The sequence below is a fragment of the Gopherus evgoodei genome, chromosome 6 (assembly GCF_007399415.2).
Source record: "Gopherus evgoodei ecotype Sinaloan lineage chromosome 6, rGopEvg1_v1.p, whole genome shotgun sequence".
In the NCBI taxonomy this organism is placed as follows: domain Eukaryota; kingdom Metazoa; phylum Chordata; order Testudines; family Testudinidae; genus Gopherus; species Gopherus evgoodei.
The window spans coordinates 53,267,920-53,288,966 of record NC_044327.1 but is presented as its reverse complement, the minus strand read 5'-3'; the positions used below and the strand labels follow the sequence as shown (position 1 = coordinate 53,288,966).

General features: G+C 40.3%; 1 protein-coding gene across 4 annotated transcripts in view; it reads left to right on the top strand.

The window, feature by feature from the left end:
• Window positions 1–17,302, top strand: part of ROR2 (receptor tyrosine kinase like orphan receptor 2) — a 224,794-nt gene extending 207,492 nt beyond the window's left edge. For all 4 annotated transcript variants that reach the window (XM_030567110.1, XM_030567107.1, XM_030567106.1 and 1 more), the window contains exons 5-9: window positions 1,217–1,344; window positions 9,237–9,551; window positions 11,084–11,329; window positions 13,204–13,406; window positions 14,575–17,302. In XM_030567110.1, coding sequence (XP_030422970.1) covers window positions 1,217–1,344; window positions 9,237–9,551; window positions 11,084–11,329; window positions 13,204–13,406; window positions 14,575–16,017 — 2,335 coding nt within the window. In that variant the 3' untranslated portion in view covers window positions 16,018–17,302. The remainder of the gene's footprint in view (window positions 1–1,216; window positions 1,345–9,236; window positions 9,552–11,083; window positions 11,330–13,203; window positions 13,407–14,574) is intronic.
• Window positions 17,303–21,047: the final 3,745 nt, after the last annotated feature.

The window sequence follows — 21,047 nt, the reverse complement described above, 5'->3', positions numbered from 1 at the left end:
GTGACATTGTTTTACTTTGGGGTTTTGAGATGAACTGTTTTTACCATGAGGAATCCGTGGACTGTGGTGAGGAACGTGAGGAGCTCAGGGAAGTCTCTGCTGAGCTTTCTTCCTCTCCTCTGTTCTCAGGTAGCTCTCCCCTCCCCTCCAGACTCATTGTCTATAGGATTGGGTAACAAAAACAATGGACTGTTTTTGGCAGAGTAGCACTGTGTGCAGTTCTTAGCTCACCACACGTAGCCATTATTAGATGGCAGCTTTCTGAACATATTATGACAGGAATGAGTTTTAAGGAAGATAAGTTTGTGGCATTACATATTTTGACTGGGAATTTCTTCCACCTATAAGAAGACGGCATGGGAAAAAGAGTGAAGATGTTTGTGGAAGAAACAAACAGGTGGGTGATCTAGGCTGGCATTACTGGCAGAGGAAAAACAGCTGGTGACCTACAATAGGATAATAAATGAGACAGATTGACATCCCATGTTTTTAAAGTGATTCCTTAGTTAAAAGAAGCAATTTATGCTTTTGATTATACCAGTATTAATCTAGAGCAACTACATTCAAGTTGTTATATTTAGCCTAGATGCTACAATAATACAAATAATTAATAATAATTATATATTCATGTAAGGAAGATCAGAATTTGGCTGAAGAGTGGAGGGGGGGAATTTAACACTGAATCGAAACAAAGGGAGGAGAAAAGAAGTTAACCACTGATTCTTTTCATTCTGTTTATCCGACTCTTGGTTCAGAATTATGCCATATTTTAAATGAATCTTGAGTAAGTCCTATTTTCTGTTTTCTTAAGGAAATAAAGAATTGTAGAAGGAGGTGGGAGACAAAAACCAACTGCTTGCCTAATCGTATTCAATGCAGTCAGATGCCAGAAATGCATGAGGATGTGTAACATGATCTATATTACTGTCTCAGTCTAACAGCTTTTATTAGGTTCATATGTCAAATCCCATTACCATTAGTATATAACTTTGAGATTATTCTTGGTTTTTACTTTCTTTCTTGAATTAGATGTTTGCAGTGGTGCCCCCATAAATACTTCCAAAGTGGTGTGAAAGTAGGCAGAGTGGAGGCAGTAGCACCTGGAGTACTGAAGAGTTTCAGATTTAAGTCATTTTAAGAATATATTTCTTAAAAATTCATTGAGGACAGCTGGATATCTGGAGATGCACTTATAGAATCCCCTTGTCTTTTGCAGAGAAGATTACCATGAAGACGGGTTCTGTCAGCCTTACAGAGGAATTGCATGTGCACGAATCATTGGAAACAGGACCATTTACGTGGACTCCCTCCAGATGCAAGGAGAAATTGAAAACCGAATTACTGGTAGGATTATATGCCTCTAGTAGGACAATAATAATTTGTTCCAGTATCCCGTTCAAATGTCAACAGTACTAGTTTTATTACCACATAATTGATAAGTCTAATGGACAAGTTACCCTTATAGTAAGGTTTGAATAAGCAATCCCTTTTCTCTATCTTGTATTCAGAAAACTTTGTTTTACAGGCCAAAAATCTGCTATCATGTGAAAAACATTTTTCACCTTAAGTGAAGTGTCAAAGACTTGACTCTTTAACAGCTTGTAATTTATATTGGTGCATTTTAAATGATAGATTGAAATGGAAGTACATTTTTAAAAGTCCAGGTACATTCTAGTGTAATGAAAAACTGTTGTGGTGACTTTGTCCTTGGGCTTCCTCCCTTTTACTGCAAAATCCCAGTAGAGTTCTGATTTAACACTGGTTTATATAAAATAAGTAATGACCTTTCCATGCTCTGCCCTTTCAAATTCTTTCTCTGAACACCATTTTGGTACACGCTCAGCAACACTTGGTGTTCAAAAGTTTAATTACTTTTCCGGCACAGTAAATGAGCATTCAGTTTCTTCACAGAACCACACCAGAATGATCAGTGATATTAGCAACAGTTGATTCCAATGCCCCTTTGCTAGAGCAGTCAGATAAATCCATACACCTCTAAGGAGCAAAGCAAACCAGACATAATCCTATTTTTTACCATTTAGCTCACCATCATCACTGTGTATTTGATCTCTTAAGAGAAGGATTAACATGTTTGCTGCAGTGAGGTTTTCCAGAAAATGTAGCTACTTTTTGATCAAGCAAAATTTGTTCCCATATATATGTGGTCTTCCTCATGCTGATTGAGTAATATTGGTGTTGGGGGCCGGGGGGGGAGGATGTTTGGTGTGCAGGCCTGGGGTCAGTTTTATTTATTAACAAGTTTGATACAGCACTTACACCCAGATCCTGCAAATAGATCAGTGTAGGTGTTAGCCCTGTGCCTGCCTGGAGTGCCGCTGATTTCCATGTGGCTGTGTGCAGGAGCAGGGATCCACCATGCAGACACAACTGCAGGATTGGACCCTTATTGCATGTATAGGTGATCATAAGAAGTCATGACCAAATAGTATTTTAAAAGTATATGAATTTTGAGAAATGTTTACTAAATGCCCTGTGGACTAATTGCTATAGATTTTGCAATGTGCTCAGTTGTTGTGAAGATTCAGTGTATATGGAAAGCCTTTAAGCAAATATCTTAGTATTTTGGGAATTGAGCTAGTTAGCTGTTCCTCAACTAATAAGCAATTTCTTTAAAAAAAATAAAAAAATTAAAAAAAAATTTGTTCTTGCATAGATGTGTGTAGTGTATAGTGAAGACTATGCCTCTTTGTGAATGGATAGTAGGGACACCTACTGTCCAAAGCTAAAACTGACAAAACATACTTACATGAAATTTTTGTTCAGGAACTGAAGAGTAAAATTTACCTCTGGTGGTCTGACATTTTGTGGTGTCGTGAAGTATTTAGCTCAGGGTTGCCAACACTTGTACTTTAAACAAAAACCAGCTAATATTAGGTATTTTTAATTAAAATCTTATCTCCTAAAGTCATGTGATTATCTGAGAATCTCAGTTTTCATTTAATTTTTTTTCCCCAGCATTTATAGCTCTGGAGAAGAGCTTGTAAACATGACGTCTAGAGACTCAAAAGTCAGAAGGCAAATAAACCGAGCCCCAAATTTATAATTTTTATGATTTTAAGCCAATCTCATGATTTTTGGAGATCTAACTCATGATTTTTGAATGCTCAGGATTAGCAATATTGTTGTATCATTTAACACTGAAAAGTAAGTTTGTTTTTTCACTGAAGTAAACAACGTGGTCTTTGCAGGCATTTTTACTTCACTGAAGAATAAAATACTCTTGTTCAGGGACTGAAGAGCAAATTTTACCTGTGGTAGTCTGACATTTTGTGGTGGTGTGAAGTATTCAGTTATTCACAGTGTTGTCAACTCTTGTAATTTAAAGAAAATACAGCTGATGTGCTGTGCTGTTTTTTGTTTGCTTGTTTTGTTTTGTTTTTTTAATTTACTCTTCTTGACAATTGCCAATCCAGCCCCGTCCCTGCTGCAGCCGGAGGATGGACAGCCCAAAACCAGCCCTGGCCCTGCTGCGGCCAGGGGAGGGGTGCCTATCCCATGGCCCCAGCCCTAGAGCTGCTGCAGTGAAGAGAGGCACCTCTCTCCCCCCAGCTCAGGTGCTGCTGGGGGGAGTCCTCTTTCCCTGCCATAGTCACGAGGCAGCCTGCACCCCAAACTCCTCATCCCAGCCCCATCGCAGAGCCCACACCCCCATACAGAGCCCTGACCCCCTGCACCCTAACCCTCTGCCCCATCCCTGAGCCCCTCATCCCCAGCCCCATCCCAGAGCCCACACCTCAATCCTCTGCCCCAGCCCTGAGCCCCTCATCCCTGGCCCAGAGCCCGCACCCCCAGCCAGAGCCCTCATACTCCTGCACTGCAACCCTCTGCCCCAGCACTGAGCCCCCTCCCACACTCTGAACCCCTTGGCCTTGTCCCCACCCCATGAATTTTGTTATGTGCAGCAATATGAAGGTGATGTGTGACAGATCACCTCCATATTGGTGCACGTAACAAAATTCATTCTGCTCATGTGTGGGAAAAATTAGAGGGAACACTGGTGGAGTCCATTCTTGCTCCTCAGTCTCCTGGTTCTCCTGGGCCTCTGTTTCCCACATCCCTTCAGAGTGTTTTAGGGATCCTCTTCCCAAGATTCTGGAGATAAGGAGTCTGATAACTGTTTGACCTCAATGTGGGGATTTCTCTGTCCGCACTTTGTCTGTGGCTTATAATTTCATTTATTTCCTCTACATTTTTTCCTTTCTGCGGGTTGTATTTCTTCCCTCCTGGGCCTCTGAGTCCACTACAAGGTAGTGGGGCAATCCATCTACTACATCTATATGTTTCCACCTTCATGTCCCCTTGACTTCCAGGGACACCTATGCCATAGGGCAGAATTTCATGTCTTCATGTACACATTCAGTTTTGACCCTACCTCCAAGAAGTATCCTCTGTGGTTTCATTAACTCCCACCTTATCAGCAGAAGGAATGAAGCTATGTCCACTAGACCCATTTTTTGCCTCCTCCTTATCTTGGTGCCGCCTTCTTACCATTACTAAGATGGTAGTCACAGTACTTTCTTTTTTCTTCCCTGCCTAAGGGTCTCAGCCTACTCACAAAACCATGAAAACCCACAGTCCATGTATATGTCTGTCACGTCCACATTGGAAATACATTGTGGCCTAAGCCCCTGCCAGAGTTCTGTTGGGCTCCTCCTTCATCTTTTGGGGGTCCTTTCTGGCTGTAGGTGTTCCAGTCCGTCTTCCCAGATCTAGTCCCATGCTAGACTTGTAGGCTCTGAAGTTTTACACTGTTTTTGAGTGCAGTTATATAACAAAAAGAAATCTACATTTGTAAGTTGCACTTTCACGACAAAGAGATTGCACTACAGTTCTTGTCTGAGGTGAACTGAAATATACAGTTTATTTTTATCATTTTACAGTGCAGATATCTATAATCAAAATAATGTACACTTTGATTTCAATTGCAACACAGAATACAATATATGTGAAAATGTAGAAAAACATCCAAAATAGTTAATAAATTTCAATTGGTGTTCTATTGTTTAACATCGCAATTAAAGCTGCGATTAATCACGATTAATTTTTTTGAGTTAATTGCGTGAGTTAACTGTGATTAATCAACAGCCTAGTAATTAGTACTAACAGTGACCAGAGTGCTGTCTCAAGAGCTAGCCCTCAGCTCTCTGTCACAGTAAATCACCTTCTGTACCAGATGACTGGAGGGTAGCTAAGGTAACACCAATTTTTTTAAAAAGCCTCCAGAGGCAATTCTGGCAGTTACAGGCTGGTAAGCCTAACTTCAGTACCAGGCAAATTGGTTGCAACTATAGTAAAGAACAGAATTATCAGACATCTAGAGAAACACAATGTGTTGGGGGGAAGAGCTTTTGTAAAGGGAAATCATGCCTCACCAATCTATTAGAATTCTTTGGCAGGGGTTCTGCAAATAGGTGGACAAAGGTGATCCAGTCGATATAGTGCACTTAAACTTTCAGAAAGCCTTTGATGAGATCCCTAATCTCTTAAGCAAAGTAGGCAGTCATGGGATAAGAGGGAAAGACCTCTCCTGGATCACTTAATAGTTAAAAATAGGCAACAAAGAATAGGAATAAATGGTCAGTTTCACAATGGAGAAAGGTGGCCCACCAAGGATCTGTACTGGGTCCAGTGCTGTTCAACATATTTTCATAAATGATCTAGAAAAGAGGGTAAACAGTGAAAACAGTGGTGAAATTTGCTGATTATACAAAATTACTCCAGATAGTTAAGTCCAAAGCTGACTGTGAAAAGTCACAATGCGGTCTCACTAAACAGGGTGATTGGGCAAAAAAATGGCCAATGAAAATTCAGTGTTGTTAAATGCAAAGTAATGCACATTGGAAAACATAATGCCATTATACATACAAAATTATGGGGGTCTAAATTAGCTGTTACCACTCAAGAAAGAGATCTTGGAGTCTACTTAGATAATTCTCTGCAAATATCTGCTCAATATGCAGCAATAGCCAAAAAAGCTAACAGAATGTTAGGAACCATTATGAAAGGGATAGATAATCAGATGGAAAATATCATAATGTCACAATGGTATGCCCTAACCTTGAATACTGCATGCAGTTCTGGTCACCCCATTTCAGAAAGATATATTAGAATTGGGAAAAGTATGGAGAAGGACAACAGAAATGATTTGGAGTTTGGGTCAGCTTCTATAAGAGGTGAGATTAAAAAGACTGGCTCATCATAGAAAAGAGAGACGACTAAGGAGGGTATATAATAGTCTATAAAATCATGAATGGTGTGCAGAAAGTGAATAGAGAAGTGTTATTTACCCCTTCACATAACACAAGAGCTGGGGATGGCCCAATGAAATTAATAGGCAGCTGGTTTAAAATAAACATAAAGAAGTACTTCACACAACACATAGTCAAGCTGTGGAACTCGTTGCCAGGGGATGTTGTGAAGGACAAAATTATAACTGGGTTCAAAAAAGAATTAAATAAGTATACCTGGCGAATAAGGGAAGTAGGCTAGCGGCTAGGGGATATGAGGATAGCTTCTAGGGAGACTTTGGGGGAGTAGGCAGATTGAGAAACTTGAAGGGTTGAGTGGGTCTTTGGGGAGATGAGGGTTTATCAGGGATGTGCAGGGGATATATCAGTGGCTTTCAAACTTTTTTTTGGCGACTCAGTTGAAGAAAATGGATGCCCACGACCCAATGGAGCTGGGGATGAGGAGTTTGGGGTGTAGGAGGGGGCTCAAGGCAGGGGGTTGGGGTGCGGGAGGGAGCCAGGGCTCTGGGTTAGGGGTGGGGATGAGGGGTTTGGGGTGCAGGAGAAGGCTCTGGGTTGGGGGGGGCGGGACCGGGGCTGACAGGGACTGGAGCCTGGGCTTACCTCAGATGGCTCCAGGTCAGTGGCACAGTAGGGGTGCTAAAACAGGCTTTCTGCCTCTCCTGGCACTGCGGACCGTGCTGCACCCCAGAAGCGGCCAGCAGCAGGTCCAGCTGCTAGGCAGAGATGCGCAGCTCTCACCCACAGTCACCGTGTCCCCCTCCCCCAGCTCCCATTGTCTGGTTCCAATGGAAGTGCGGAGCCAGTGCTTGGGTTGGGGGTAGCGCGCAGAGCCCTGTGGACCCCACCTAGGAGCCAGACTTGCGGCTGGCTGCTTCTAGGGCGCAGCACGGAGCCGGGACAGGTAGAGACTAGCCTGCCTTAGCCGGCCAGCAGCGCTGATGGGACTTTTAACAGCCCAGTCAGTGATGCTGACCAGAGGCACCATGACCCAGTGCCTTACATTCTGCGTCCCAGTACTTGGTCACGGCCCGCAGTTTGAAAACCACTAGGATAGAAGGAAGAGCCTTTTTGTGCAGTAGGCCTGGAGTGGAGGGGAACCAGTGTCTCTGTGCCGAGGCATTAGGCCTGGAAGGTTGCCCCAGGGCAACAATGCTGATAAGAAAGTCCTTCAAGAGCCAAGGCCTCTGTGCAGATACTTTGCTCCCCAGTACTGCTGCCTTGGCTCTCTGGTGCACCAGTAAGCACACGTTCCTGATGTTCCTGCACATCTGAGAGGTATACTTCAGCCCTGCTGTCTCCACCCCCAACCCTGTTCTCTTCAAGCACCCCAACAAAACCAAGTCCTGATCATAACACACCTATCACTAATGTATGTAGATCTGAAATCTGTAATATCTACATAAAAATTACTACCAAATGTAGTTGTTTGCAGAATTTTAGCTGTGTTCGTCCCAGGCTATTGGAGAGGCAAGGTGACTGAGGTAATACCTGTTATTGAAGTTGTGCAGTAGAAGATATTACTTCTCCCACCTTGTCTCTACCAAATTTTGAACAGTCACTAACAATTAGATCACCCATTTACATTCACATTTTCTCCCAAACTTTACAGGCAATCTTACAGCTGTTTTGCAGTCTGAAAACAATCCTTCACTTACTTGCACACTCCAGTAGAGAGACACTTACAGAACTACTTACAATAGAATTGACGAAAGCCTATGTTAATAATCAAAGCACCTGAACATATAGCCAGTAAACAGGGTTCAAGCTGAAGCAGCAGCACATTGTCTGTTCAGAAAGAGATAAGTTGGCATAGTTGGTGGAAGGATGATAGTGAAGCTGAAGAGAGGAACTGATGAGTGGATCATAGACGGGGCGTTGAATGATTTAACAGCTTATTTCCTTGCTTTTTGTGGTTTGTGTTGGTGGAATAAGCAGTCTAACAACCCTAACTCAAAGTTAATTTTTTTGTGGGGGAATATTTCTATATTTAGGGCTTGATTCATCCCTCAGATACATGATGCACATCATTATTTATCTCCTCTTCTTTAAAAGGTTGAAGAAAACTTCCAGATAAATGGCAGTGTGTAGGCGTTCAGTGCCTGAGGGGAGGATCAAGTCCTTACTGAGTTATGACACGTGCCTTAATAGGATTGGGTGCTTTGGGATTATCAATATGCATTTCTTCTCAGCACTTGCAATCGGGCTTCTCATTGCAAAATCTCATCAAATGTTAACAGAATCCTTCCTTTTTTCTGGCAAGGATTGAAAATACATATTGCCTGGTTTACTGATGAAAATGTCTGGAGAAAGCCGGAGACTTAGTGATCTAAACTCAGGTTTGACCTAACCAGAAACCTTGACACTACAGATTCAAGTCTTGACAGGGTTGGCTCAGTCCTTCATTCTTCTAAGGGTATGTCTACACTACCTGCCGGATCGGCGGCTAATGATAGATCTATTGGGGCTCGATTTATCGCATCTAGTATAGACACGATAAAATCGATCACCGATCGCTCTGCCATCAACTCCGGAACTCCACTGCGGCGAGAGGCGGAAGCGAAGTCGCCGGGGGAGTGGCAGCGGTCGACTCGCTGCCGTCCTCACGGCCAGGTGAATTGAAGACCCTTCCCTCCCCCCACAGTGTAGACCTAGCTTAAGACAAATAAATAAAGTACCATATAGTTTACTCTGTAAGGGTGTCTTGAATCACACCATAGAAACTGAGGTCCTGTGCACTCTGCATGGACATTAAAGATACAACAGCACTTGGGTTTGCCCCATTAAGTCTAGCCAATATATCCTTTCCACTATTTTTCTGTGCATTGTTTGTCTGCCCAGCTCCCACACTCTACCTCACCGATACTGAATGTAGATAGGCTTTGCGTTAACGTAAAAACGATTTTATTTGTTTTGTTTAGTTTATTGTGTACTAGTGCTCATTCAGTAATTTTTGTTTATTTCCAGCTGCATTTACCATGATTGGCACTTCTACCCATTTATCTGATCAGTGCTCGCAGTTTGCCATCCCATCATTCTGCCACTTTGTGTTTCCACTGTGTGATGAGCGCTCTCGGACCCCCAAGCCAAGGGAGCTGTGTCGGGATGAATGTGAAGTTCTGGAGAACGATCTCTGTAGGCAGGAATATAACATTGCTAGGTCCAATCCCCTCATTCTGATGCAACTACAACTGCCCAAGTGTGAGGATCTGCCACTGCCTGAAACTCTGGAGGCTGCCAACTGTATAAGAATTGGGATCCCTATAGAACGGCTCAACAGATGTAAGGTTTAATCTTTCAAGCTTTGAGCTTTTTTATTTCTCTTGTCACTGACAAGATTTTGAAATGAGATGGTCTTCAGTGTCTCTAGCTATATAAACTTATTGTCGTACTGAATGTTTTCATAAGGAGATCTGATTGCCTTTTGTAATACATAATATTGATCATAACCTGCAGTGTTGCAAAATATAGAGCTAGATGGGAAGCTTAGAGGAATTGAGTGATCATGAAAGCTGCTGAATTGACAACTCTGGAAGATAAAGGCCTGTATCCACACAAGAAGTATACCAGAAACAAGGGAAAGCTTCCCCATTCCACTATCAGTGTACCAAAACTCTGTTCTGTAGGATCCCTGGGTCGGGAGAGTGGAATTCACTCACCTGCCCTGTTCAGTCCTTGGCCTCTTGGCTGAGACTCTGTATCCATCTATGTGTAGGTTTTGTTTGAATTTCAGTAATCTTTAAGTAGGTCACAAAAGCTTCACTTGAAATGGCTGTTAAGAAATTATACATTTTAGGATAATTTACTTTCATTCTTTTTATATGGACTATTAATCCTGCAAATCAAGCTAGGAGTGCAATGATCCTTGCTATACTGGATACATGCATCTGTGGGTGTTATATTTGCATCCAAGGGTTAGATTCATTGTTGTTGTTATATACTGCTCTTTTTCTCTTCCTACTCCATTCCCCTGTAACTGATCGCCATACTCACATGCTGTTTTACCTCTCAGCTACATTAGACTAACATGACTATATGTAGATAGCTGGCAAGATTCGTAGTTGGCTAAGACCTTGGCTACACTCACACTTTACAGCGCTGCAACTGGGGTGTGAAAAAAACACCCCCCTGAGCGCTGCAAGATACAGCGCTGTAAAGCGTCAGTGTAATCAGGGCAGCAGCGCTGGGAGCGCGGCTCCCAGCGCTGCACGCTACACCCGTAAGGGATGTGGTTTACATGCAGCGCTGGGAGAGCTCTCTCCCAGCGCTGCCGCTCTGACTACACTCACACTTCAAAGTGCTGCCGCGGCAGCGCTTTGAAATTCCAAATGTAGCCATACCCTAAGCTTAGTCTGAATTCCCATCCTCTCAGTACAGCCTCTTCTAGCAATCAGCAGAATTGAGCAGCAGGGGCAGTGGAGTAGAGCTGGTTGGGGTCAATTAGGATGAAATGTAACCATTTGAATTGCAATACAAAGGTACTTAGGAGCTGATTAGTCCAAGGGAGCTGAGAAGCAGAATCAGTCAGAGGTGTGTTTGTGGGGGAAGAGGGAGACAAAATCAGCCAGGGAGTTGGAAAAGATACCAGCCAGAGGGAATGGAGAAAATAAAAGCAACTGGGATCAGGGGAAAGAGAGCTAGGGAAGAACTAAGCACATCAAATCTGGCTCCAGAGGCTAATAGCAAGCATAGTTTCCCATGCTTCTTAGGGTCCATGGCATTCCCTCTGACGGGTGAAGTTCTGCATGTGAGAGCAGCAGCAATAAAGTGTCCTCTTCATTGATTTTAATTTTATGTGAAATCCTTTGTTACAGATCACCAATGTTACAATGGCTCTGGAGCTGATTATAGAGGGACCATTAGTGTCACCAAATCAGGCCACAACTGTCAGCATTGGAATTCCCAGCATCCTCATAACCATGATCTGACAAGCACACAGTTTCCAGAGCTAGGAGGTGGACATGCATATTGCCGAAATCCTGGAAGTCAGATGGATGGTCCCTGGTGTTTTACACAGAATAAAAACGTACGCATGGAACTGTGTGAAGTACCGTCTTGTAGTATGTATTCTCTTTTTTCCCCTTTACTACTGTGCTAAAGCTTTTACAGTTTTAAATATTGCTTATTGTTAGAGTATCACTCATTGAGAAAATTACAATTCTAAGGTTTTCGTTGTTTCTAGTGTGGCACCATTGTTTCTGGTTACACATTTGTAATGTTGTTTTCAGACCAAAGTTTGTTGCCTGGAACTCTGTACTGTCTATTTATTGTATTTCTGGAGCAAAAAACAGAGACAATAATTAACAATATTACATGCATGTAATATATCATATTTCTGTATACAGTTTGGTTTCTGATTTGGTTAATATAGTTGGTGTTGCTCTGAACATATATTAAGAAATATTTTGGTTTTATGTAACACCATTCAGCATTATGCTACTGTTTCTCTCTCGGGCATCTTAGTTTGGAGAACACAGATTCTCAGTCTGGTCTTGAGGTGGATGTACTAAGCCAAGAAACCAACAAAAGTCGGTTTTATCCATCTTTGGCATAAGAAAAAGGAGATGATAATTCACATATCCTGTAGAGGGAGATAAAGCATTATACTTGGTTATAGGAAACAAAATCAAAAGCATAGAGTCAAAGGCTCCATACAGATCATGATTTTAAAATAAATCATCTAGACTAAATACAAAGTAATGAAAATGCCCATGAATCAGTATTGCATTAGTATTAGCAAGAAGCCATCCTAGTTATAGTTAACCCAATGGAGTCCTGCCCTATAATGACACATTAGTACAGTCCCTTTCACTTCAGTGCATTAGCATAGAATTCAGTCTAGAGCCATTACTGTTAGTTTGAGCGCCAAAGGTGAGCTCAGTACTGTGCAGAACAAGGAGAACGGCACAATCCTGCTGCAATAGGTGTGAAGTAAAAGCCTCACAAGCGTTGCTTCATTACAGACAGGCAGTACTTAAAAATTTAAAACTGTAAAATGTAAAATTTCTGGTTTACCTCACTTTAATACTTTTTCTTGATTTGACTTAAAAAGAAAAGTATATTACATGATGATGTGTTATCAAGATTTTATTGATGTGAGTTTGGGAGGGAAGCACTCAGAAATGGCATAGTCACAAATTTCATAAGGTATCCCAAATGAGTGCCAGTAAAAGCTTATGTACCATACCATGCTGTCCTGTACTCTGTATATGCCACATATTTTACAAAAAAAATGTTTTAGAAATGCTTTAGAGAGCCTTTATTAAATATATTGACACTATTTTTCATCTTCACCTGCCTGGGAAACAAGACTGCTTTGATACCAAAGTGTTCAATGGTATCTAAATAATTTGGAGGTGGGGAGAGAATTCCACATTTTATGGGCTAACACAGTAGTGTTGGCAGAGTTAAATTAGTGGGCAAAGTGCTGATGAAAGGGTTAAAGTTGGATGATAAGGACAGTTTGTCATATGGCTCTGCAGTTTATCACATTGAGATCACTCTGCTTGCATGCCTGCATGTGTAATGATGAAGACTAATCACTGTACTTTATCCAGTAAGCAAGTTGATGCAATTGCACAACATCTGTATTCTGCAGTTTCTGTACTGGGAAAGTTCAATAATAGTGCTTCAGATGTAAAATAAACTATACATGAAATGGATCCAATGATTTCATAATGTATCCTTGAACCTACTAGTTGCCATGTCCATTCAACATTAATTCTCAGAAATATTTGACAGAAAACTAGTTTATGGCTGATGGAATTAAAAGCCTGTACTTAGAATGTAACTTCTGTTTTAAAATCATGTGATTTGCTTCTTTTGTTTAAAGATAAGTCTCAATATTCACACTAGTGTTTTTAATATCCTTTGCTTTTGAATACTTTAAAAAAACAACATCACCTGAAAACAATAAATATTTAAATCCCAACAGGTCCACGTGACAACAGCAAAATGGGGATCCTCTACATTCTGGTTCCCAGCATAGCCATTCCTTTGGTTATTGCCTGCCTTTTCTTCTTGGTCTGCATGTGTAGGAACAAACAAAAGGCATCTGCTGCTACACCCCAACGTCGCCAGTTGATGGCATCTCCAAGTCAGGACATGGAAATGCCACTTATTAATCAGCACAAACAGGTATTTTTTGCAGACTTTTTAAAGGCCAAGATTCTGAAAAAGTCATGGTTTTGAATGCCTCACATTTTGGCCAACTTGAGGCATCTGTAAAAGGCCTGATTTTCAGAGTGTTTACAAAGCACCCAACTTAACGAAAATCAGGTCCTTTGGGGGTATCTCCCAAAGTTGAGAACCCATGTCAACAGTCAATACAGTTTTCAATAATACAAAAATATTTCTATGTAGTTTGTATTTGTATGTGTAACTGGCACTCCTAGTCATTCTTTGTTTTGACTTCTTACTTCAGTGACTAGAAATCTTGATATTTCTGATTTATTCTTAATTTTGCCCCGTAATGGCTTGTAATTTTGCTTGTTTTAAGCAGTATGTGCAACAATTTTCCTTCCGAATTACTCTACTTAGGTTTCCAAAATGCTGAAGCCCTCATTGGACTGGGGGAAGAGGATATGGAAAAGTCTGTGTACAATATTCTTCTAAGCCTGGGTACCTCAGAAGACAGTACAATCAAAATGACTTTTTAAAATTTTTGATAAATGTCAATAGTTTAACCTCCAGAATATGAATGATTTTCTGGCTAATTAAAAGGTCTCCATGTTAGAATTCTGTTCAGATCTAAAGTAGAATTTTTATCCTAGTATTTACTCGATGTTAGTTCAAAAAGACAATACACAATTTGGTACAGTTGGCAACAACTGTTCAGAAAACTGTCAGCTGAAAGAATAAACATTGCCAGTTGAATCAAACTGTGTATTAATTTTATGAATCCATTAAGGAATAAGGTTTAATGTTAAAGCTGTATGGGGAGTCCACACAGTGTCTGATTGTCCTATGGTTAAACAAGTACTCCCTTGTTTCTAAAGCTACCAATTTTACCCAGAATTGATAATCTTTTCAACTTGCAGAAATATGGTTGCTCTTTTGTATCTATCAGTTGAAATAATCATGCTCACCTTCCAACACATTTAAATTTGGACTTCGGATAATGATATCCTCCATTTCAGGGTTATGAGTAAAATTAAGATCTAGTTGAATATACAACAATATAAATGGAAAATTAATTTTGACAAAACCATCATCCTGTGGTAGCATATAATAATTAGTTTTGTCTTTTAAAAGAGAATTGTAGTGTTATAAAACACTAGGAATTACCTTGATTTTTTTTTTCCAGACTAAACTTAAAGAGATCAATCTGTCTACTGTGAGGTTTATGGAAGAGCTAGGGGAAGAGAGATTTGGAAAAGTCTACAAGGGGCATCTCTTTGGAACAACGCCCGGTGAACAGACACAAGCTATTGCCATCAAAACACTCAAAGACAAAGCAGAATTGGCTCTTCGGGAAGAATTCAAACATGAAGCAATGATGAGATCACGTTTACAGCACCCAAATATTGTCTGCTTGCTGGGAATAGTGACAAAAGAACAGCCCATCAGCATGATTTTTAGTTATTGTTCCCACAGTGATCTCCATGAGTTTTTAGTTATGAGATCTCCCCATTCTGATGTTGGCAGCACTGATGATGACAAGACAGTAAAATCAGCTCTGGAACCAGCAGATTTTTTTCACATTGTGACTCAGGTAGCTGCGGGAATGGAATATCTCTCAAGTCATCATATTGTTCACAAGGATTTAGCCACCAGAAATATATTGGTATTTGATAAGCTTAATGTGAAAATATCTGATTTAGGCCTTTTCAGGGAAGTTTACTCTGCTGATTACTATAAACTCATGGGTAATTCCCTTCTTCCTATCCGATGGATGTCCCCTGAGGCTATCATGTATGGCAAATTTTCTGTTGATTCAGATATTTGGTCCTATGGAGTTGTTCTGTGGGAAATTTTCAGCTATGGTCTGCAGCCTTACTGTGGTTATTCTAACCAGGATGTCATTGAAATGATAAGGAATCGACAGGTTTTGCCGTGTCCAGATGACTGCCCCACATGGATATACACTTTGATGTTGGAATGTTGGAATGAATTCCCCAACAGAAGACCAAGATTTAAAGATATTCACAATAGACTAAGAACATGGGGAAACATTTCTAATTACAACAGCTCAGCACAAACCTCTGGGGCAAGCAACACCACACAAACAAGTTCTCTCAGCACAAGCCCCGTTAGTAATATCAGCAATGCTAGGTATGTTGGACCAAAGCAGAAAACTCAAGCTTTCCCTCAACCACAGTTCATACCAATGAAAGGGCAGATCAGACCAATGGTCCCACCTCCTCAGCTCTACATTCCTGTCAATGGCTATCAACCGATGCCAGCATATGGCGCCTACTTGCCAAATTTTTACCCTGTCCAAATCCCAATGCAAATGGCTCCACAGCAAATGCCTCCACAGATGATTCCAAAACCAGGCTCCCATCACAGTGGGAGTGGTTCTACCAGCACAGGCTATGTAACAACAGCACCCTCCAATGCATCTGTGGCAGACAGGGCTGCTCTGCTCTCTGAGAGTACAGATGATACACATAATGGAGCAGAAGATATAGCCCAAAAACCTGTCCAGGAAGAAGAGGAAGAGGAGGGTTCTGTACCAGAAACAGAATTACTGGGGGATAATGACACTCTTCAGATGGATGAAGCAGAGATTCAATCAGAAGCCTAATGAAATTGGACTCACTACTAAGAGAAAGTTTCACATCACTTCAGTGCAGTTGGAGACTGTAGTCCCTTTGACTTAAGATCAGTCATTTTGATCTGACTTTTTAGCCACAGTTGACCAAACCTAAAAATAAAATAAAATGCATCAGTAAGGATATACCAAGTTTATTGATTGTTGCAAAAATCTGATGGCAACAAACATGATGGTATAGAATTGCTGTTTCTAATTTTTTTATTGATTACCATTCTTGAGGGAGGCTGCTTTACTATAATGTACTGTTGCTGTGCAACATATTGCGGAGTAGCATTGCACATCATGTATATCATGATCTGTGATTGTAATTTTAGTGAATTGTGCTTAAGTCAATAACAGAAAAAGGAGTCAAACTACAGTAGCACGCAGCATTGCTCTGAGTGTGAAGAAGTGCCCTGGATGTGATGGACAGCTTAGCATATAGTATTTATCTCTTTGATATAATGGACAAGAGATTGTATGTTTATTTTTTAAATCAGAAAAAAACAAGTTAAGAATATTGTTCCGTGTTTGTATTACATAGGCAGAACATTAGGGAAACGGAACATAACGTGAGAAAAAAGAGAATGACTATGGCAGAAACTTCCAATGAGATCAGTTGATTTCTTCTGTGAATGAGTTCCTTCACTGCTGCATATTTTTAGCAGCAACTAGCCTTAATACATTGTTAACCAAAAGCAGACACATGAGAGGCTGTGCACTAACTTAACAATCCAACTTATATTGCATGTTGGTTGTCAAGTACAGAAAAGAGCTTAAGATACACATTTCTACATTTAAAAAGTTTTTTGCAGGGTTATGAACTCACCTGATTTTAGTGAGGATAGTGCTAGATTGCATGTAAAACCTTGTTAGTTTCCTGCCTTCTTAGTGAAAATGGATTTTTGAATTTTAGAAGACCAAAATAAGCAGTATTGTACAGGATGCTGTTTTTGTGCTTCTTCTTGCAAGATGAATCATGTACAGATCTTTAAATGTAATTTATGTTTTATTACATTTTATAAACCTTTTTCATTTAAGTATTTTGATTTTTGAAGAAAAGACTTTATAATTTAATCGTTTACATTACCCACTTGGGATGCAGTTTTATTGTATTTTTTTTGGTTCATTTTGTAAAATATATAAGCAGGTCCAAACATTTCATGACTGTTTCTGTAATACACATACCCACTGTAGTATTGTAATAGCCAACACACAGTATAGTAATAAATTGTAAACCCAACACAGAATATCCAATAAAGTGATGCAAAACGTTTGATTAAGTTATCGTTACAGTTTCTAAGAAGTTATTTTTGTTACAACACTTTGTGAAATGAAGTACACTGTAGAAGTGGAAATGGCCAAAGTTCCTCATGGTTACAGCTTTTGTATGAACTACTACACTTAATTATGAACTACTATTATATTCAGTTTGGATCTACTTACAAGGTGTGCATCATTGTAACTGACAGCCTATGTCACTGGTGTGGCAGCTTTACTGGTTTCTTGCTTTTCACCTGGACTTGGAAATGCACTGGTAGGAAAACAATGAAAAAGCTCTACTGCTTTTTGTTAATGTAAGGCAGCTTTGGATGCTATTAATAAAACATTATAAATATTTTTGAAATTACTACTTTTGTCTTTTTTTAAAATTATTTTGGCTTTGACATGTAACAGCATATTCCACTTGTCATCTTCTCTTTTGCTTACTTTTTTATTTACTGACAAAGAATTAGAGGCAAGGCTGGTCAAGTGGTGTCCAAAATTCTCCAGTAAGAGAAATCAAATATTAATTTTTGATGCACAGTGGAACCACTTCTGAACAATATATCCTAAAGTTTACTGCAATTAATACAGTCCAACGTCTTTACAATTTTTGGTTTTATAAACTTTCCTAATCTGCATCCTCACTCCTCATAAATTTAGTGTATCAGTGCAATCAGAAAAAAAATTCAGCCTTTTATTATCAGTTTTCATTTGCTTCTTATATGAAGCCTAAATCATCTCTCAACCCAACTGATGGTGAAAGAGGGTAAGTGTAAGGGAATTCTTTAGACATTTGTTTCCCCATTTATCCCATTTGTGCTCTGCTAATTTCCAGTCCTTTGAATATTCTAAACATTGTAAAATCAGATAAGACATGGAAAAACATAAATACTTCAATTATCTGAATTGCAAAATGCTGCTCTGAACTAAAGGATGCATATAATATCAGAGTTCCCGTTACATAGTGTTGGTATGTTGCTTCAAGTTTTTTTCAGCTACTTTAATTGCTTTTACTGCAGAGCAGAAGAAAGAAGGTAGTATAAAATATACCCATTGGCTTTTGAGAAGCCATGATAATCATTATCAAACTAGTGAAATGTTGTCTAGATGAAGATTCTGTAAATAAGGAGTGCTCAACTTGATGAAAAACTGTACCTAAGGTCAGTCATGGAGCCAGTAATATTCAATATTTTCATTATTGACTTGGGTAATGGAGTGGAGAGCATGTTTATAAAATTTTCAGATGACAGCAAGCAGGGAGGGGTTGCATTCACGATTAGAATTCAAAACAACCTAGACAAATTGGAGCATTAGTCTGAAATCACCATAATAAATTTCAATAAAGACAAGTACAAAGTACTGCACTTAGGAAGGAAAGATCAAAAGCAAAACTACAAAATGGAAGTAACTGGCTGAGTGATAGTACTGCTGAAAAAGATCTGGGGGCTATAGTGGATCACAAATTGAATACAACAACGTGATGCTGTTGCAAAAAGCTAATATCACTCTGTAATGTAGTACGTAAGACATGGAAGGTCATTATCTGGCTTTACTTGGCACTGGTGAGGCCTCAGCTGTAGTACTGTGTCGAATTACAGCTTCCAGTCTTTAGGAAAATGTGGACAAATTGGGGAGAGTGCAGAGAAGAGCAACAAAAATGATAAAAGGTCTAGAAAGCCTGAGTTATGAAGAAAGGTTAAAAAAACTGGGCATGTTTGGTCTTGAAAAAAATAAGATGGAAGGAAAAATGACGAGTCTTCAAATATGTCAAGAGCTCTTATAAAGAGGACTGTGATCAGTTGTTCTTCATGTCCCATCTCCAGTGGACAAGAAGCAATCTGCTTAATCTGATAGATTTAAGTTAGATATTAGGAAAAGCTTTCTAAGTATAAGGGTAGTTTAAACTCTGGAATAGGCTTCCAAGGGAGGTTGCAAAATCCCTGTCATTGGAAGTTTTGAAGAACAGGTTAGCCAAACACCTGTCAGGGATGGTCTAGGTTAACTTGGTCCTGCCTCAGCATAGGGGGCTGGATTTGATAATCTCTCAAGGTCCCTTCCGGGCCTTGTATGAGACTAATACATCTGTAACATGTAAGACTTTCCCAGCCAATTAATTCAGTGCCTCAGTTAATGTGGATTTAAAACAGTCCCTCAAAAGTCACTCTACCATACCACTCCCAGAGCATTGCACACTCTGATTCATGTGGGGAAAAACAAGTAATTTGAAAGCAGAGATACAATTTCATAAATAACACAGATTTATAAATATAGATGTTTATCCTATTTTTCTGAACTTTGAGCATCACACTGTTTAATATTTGACACTAATAATTGGCATAAAGCCTGACCCACAGTTGTAAGTGGTCACATGTACACTCCTCCCTGAGAACATTTGTACTGAGCTTCCTGGATCTGCAAGGGTTGAGCACATCATAGTTCTAATACTCTAAGGAAAATTTGCTTCACTGTAGCAGTCACTCCCATTCTCACTAGTGATCTGATTTTCGAGCTCTGCTTCTCAATACGGAAATGAATGATTACATTTAATTCCAGATGGGAAGGATTCTTCCACAGAAGCCCTCTTTGTCAGTGTGGGATGTGAGGCGAGCGAGCTGAGGTTTATTGTGAGAGACTTCTCACAGGGATGGCTTAGTCTCAGAAGATTTGGATTCAGACTTTCAGATACTTACTCAAGAGTTATATAAAAGCAGCAAAGAGTCCTGTGGCACCTTATAGAGTAACAGATGTTTTGGAGCATGGGCTTTCGTGGGTGAATACCCACTTTGTCGGATGCATGTAGTGGAAATTTCCAGGGGCAGGTATATATATGCAAGCAAGAAGCAGGGTAGAGATAACGAGGTTAGCTCAATCAGGGAGGATGAGGCCCTCTTCTAGCAGCTGAGGTGTGAAAACCAAGGGAGGAGAAGCTGGTTTTATAGTTGGCAAGCCATTCACAGTCTTTATATAGGATACTGATCAGGTGGTTCCTCAGTTTCTTTGATAGAGTATCGCATAATCTCTCACTGTGGTCTGTGTAGTATGTAGATAGCAGTGGATTTTTTACCTTTAGTCCATTTGGTATGATGTCCATCCGTTTGCATTTGGAAAGGAAGATGATATCCGTCTATATTTGTACAAGTTTCTTCATATGGTTGATGGATTTCCACTCCATAGGGCTAAATGCAGTGCCTTGCATGGTGTCAAGTATCAGAGGGATAGCGGTGTTAGTCTGGATCTGTAAAAGCAGCAAAGAGTCCTGTGGCACCTTATAGACAAACAGATGTTTTGGAAACTGAGGAACCACCTGATCAGCATCCTATACAGCAAACAGGAAAACATCAAAAAAGAGCTCTCCAACCTGGAGACTCTCATAAATAACCAAACTTCCATACAAACGGACTTCACTAAAATAAGACAGGAGATCTACATTACTCACTTCACCTCTCCAGAAAGGAAAAAGGACTGTAAGCTGTCTAAACTCCTACCTGCCACATGGGGCCACAACCGTGGTACCCCCAACCCAGCCAGCAATATCTTCAATCTATCCAACCACACACTCAGCCCAGAAGAAAAGTCTGTCCTATCTCAAGGACTCTTTCTGTCCTGCCACCCCCACTAACATGATACAGTTCTGCGGCGATCTGGAAGCCTACTTTCGCCGTCTCCGACTCAAAGAATACTTTCAGGATAACACTGAACAACCCACTAATAGACAGTTACCCTCCTATCAACAGCACAAGAAGCAAAACTCCACA